The sequence below is a fragment of the Cydia amplana genome, chromosome 5, assembly GCF_948474715.1.
Source record: "Cydia amplana chromosome 5, ilCydAmpl1.1, whole genome shotgun sequence".
Classification (NCBI taxonomy): domain Eukaryota; kingdom Metazoa; phylum Arthropoda; class Insecta; order Lepidoptera; family Tortricidae; genus Cydia; species Cydia amplana.
In genome coordinates this window covers 925202-927652 of record NC_086073.1, presented here as the reverse complement: position 1 = coordinate 927652, position 2451 = coordinate 925202, and the positions used below count along the sequence as shown (strand labels likewise).

Genomic DNA, 2451 nt, shown 5'->3' with positions numbered 1-2451 from the left:
AGGTATTAAAAGTTAAATAATTATTAAATATAACGTTCATTCATAGCAGTCACATATATATATACATTCACTTAGAAATGTCTAAGATATGTATCATACCTATATTTCTAAAAGGATGTATTAATGGTCTGCCGCAAAAGATAACGCACTGATAATGATGTGACCCAAGTTCCGTTATAACAAGTAAATTAAGTATTCATACAGTTCATCAGAATATGTACCTATTAAAAATGTACAACACAAAGTAAAGGATTCTGTACCAAAAAGTTAGAATATACCACTTTATTCAGTTTTAAAAATTGATATTTGCAAGTAGTTGGATGGATCTGTGTAAAGAATGTATGAAGTTCTGTGAGGCGATGGATAAGCGTGAATTATTTTATTAGTTTTTCTTTATGACATTTTGTTCTGTTTTTCCTTTCTAGACTGTATCATGTAACTTGTTTGTATAAATACTGTCTATTATAAATTTCACAGCGTATTAGTCCGCTGTAATGTTGTGTAAATTTTATGAATTAATAAAATAAGATAAAATAAAATAAAAATAAAATAATGATGAGGAAAACTGCTTTTTTGGATAATCTACTTGACCGATTATAACCTATTATTATCTACTATACCTTTATAATACTAAATATTTTCTTAGTAGTTATACAAATGAACTACTTTATAGAATTGCATCCTCAAGAACTAACCAGTCGTATGGCATTATTACAAAATTTTGCATGAAAAATATGTTTGTTTCATCGGGGTTCTTCTTGCTACAGAACCCTACCATGTTCACCGCAATCCTTATCACAATATCATGTATAAATAGCTCGATTCCCAGCGTCAGTTGGTGGTGAATGAAAATGACAGCAAATCTAATCCGATCCGTAGGGCACCAGTTCGTTTCTTTGAGTTTTATAAAAAGGGTTAGTAAAACTCATAAAATAAAATTACGAACACTCATTGATCAATATCATTGAAACAAAATAAACAATAAAACTAATTTCAGATTAGATTTATTTTAGATGTTCATATGAAAGAAAAACCTTAAAAAATTATAGCCACGAAGCGCACCTTCCGAGCGTGCCCGCTCGACGCCAACGTCGCCCACCGTACATAAGTTAATGGTGGTCGGCGTCAGATGAGCATCGAGCCTACGTTTCATGACCCTCAGGTAACAACCTCTGATTTTCCAGCCAGCAACATGTTCGCGATGCTGCTGGCGCTGAGCGCGCTGGCATCAGGCGCGCGCGGAGACTGCGACGCCTGCATCTCGGGCCGCTGCCACTCCCGCAGACCCATCCTCGTGGGGTTCCCCGTCACTGGCCAGATGGCCATCGACCCAGTGGATAATGTGCTCTACCTACAGCTTAACTCAAACCAGAACATTGCTATCTTCCTGGACGATCTGCAGCACCGACTGCTTAACATGATGAGCACAGCAGGAATGGACTTCGACCAATCGTCGCAGACTTTGTATATGGGCACAGAAGATGGAACATTCTATGCCTACAATCTAGCTAGAAATACAACAGTGGGTGTGCTACAGATAAACGAAGGTATGCGCCCTAATATTATTAAGTGTTTTACTGACAATAAACTGGTTTATATTGAAGTGTACGCAAATAATACTAGTGCATTTCATTTTGTTACAACGAACATATTTGATTGGCATTTTACTTTTTCAGTAAATTACTCAATTAGTGACTTTATCATTGATGGCAGTCTTATATATTTCATTTCTAATAGTTCCCTGTATGTATGTGATAATCAAGTTTATTCTGGAACTTACCCACCCCAGCCACCCAGAGAAATAATACGTAAGAAGGACATATCAATATCTTCAACATATAACCACGATGGTTATAACCAATGGATATACATTGGATCTGCAACTGAAAAACTTATATATAAGCTGAATAAAAATACGGAAGAACTAACTATACACGCTGGTTATAAATCGGGTGCAATACACGATTTTGTGATCGGGAAGGATGATCTTATAGTTTTCCGCGATGTGGACGGCGGTGTCGTACAATGGGTGCCATCTCAAGGTCGTAGTTGCGTCGTTGAACCACCGCATGAGAATTTCTTCGTCAGAGAGACGACGTGTTTTTTGTGATCGAAATCTCTTAATATATTTACGTTTTTTTATAATACTTAAGTATGTAAAAATGATTAATAAAACGAGTGTAAAAATACGTCTTTCATTTTAATTAAAGTGACCAATTCAAATTTTGATTAAGAAAACACGTTCTCGCGTTCACAATTTGGCACTAGTAGTGCGCCGTACGGCAACATGGAGTCCGCAATCAAAATTACTAAGTAAAACAAAATTATATCTAAGTTAATGATGTTAGTATCCAGTGCGTCTCGCGGCAATACATGTACGAGCGAAATACACGCGCAAATGATAACAAAATGACATCATTCTGATATCGGCATGTAAATACGATTGCTCGA

At 36.3% G+C, this 2451-nt stretch overlaps 1 protein-coding gene across 1 annotated transcript; it reads left to right on the top strand.

Annotated features, from left to right (window-relative positions):
* Positions 1-1189: 1189 nt before the first annotated feature.
* LOC134648407 (uncharacterized) lies at positions 1190-1809 on the top strand. The gene is made up of 2 exons (XM_063502928.1): positions 1190-1569; positions 1677-1809. Exons 1-2 carry the CDS (start codon positions 1193-1195, stop codon positions 1690-1692), a joined length of 393 nt encoding a protein of 130 aa, XP_063358998.1. The 5' UTR covers positions 1190-1192; the 3' UTR covers positions 1693-1809.
* Positions 1810-2451: the final 642 nt, after the last annotated feature.

Bases quoted from the DNA above. Each gene is read 5' to 3' on its own strand.
- LOC134648407 (XM_063502928.1), top strand. From the start codon at position 1,193: ATGTTCGCGATGCTGCTGGCGCTGAGCGCGCTGGCATCAGGCGCGCGC.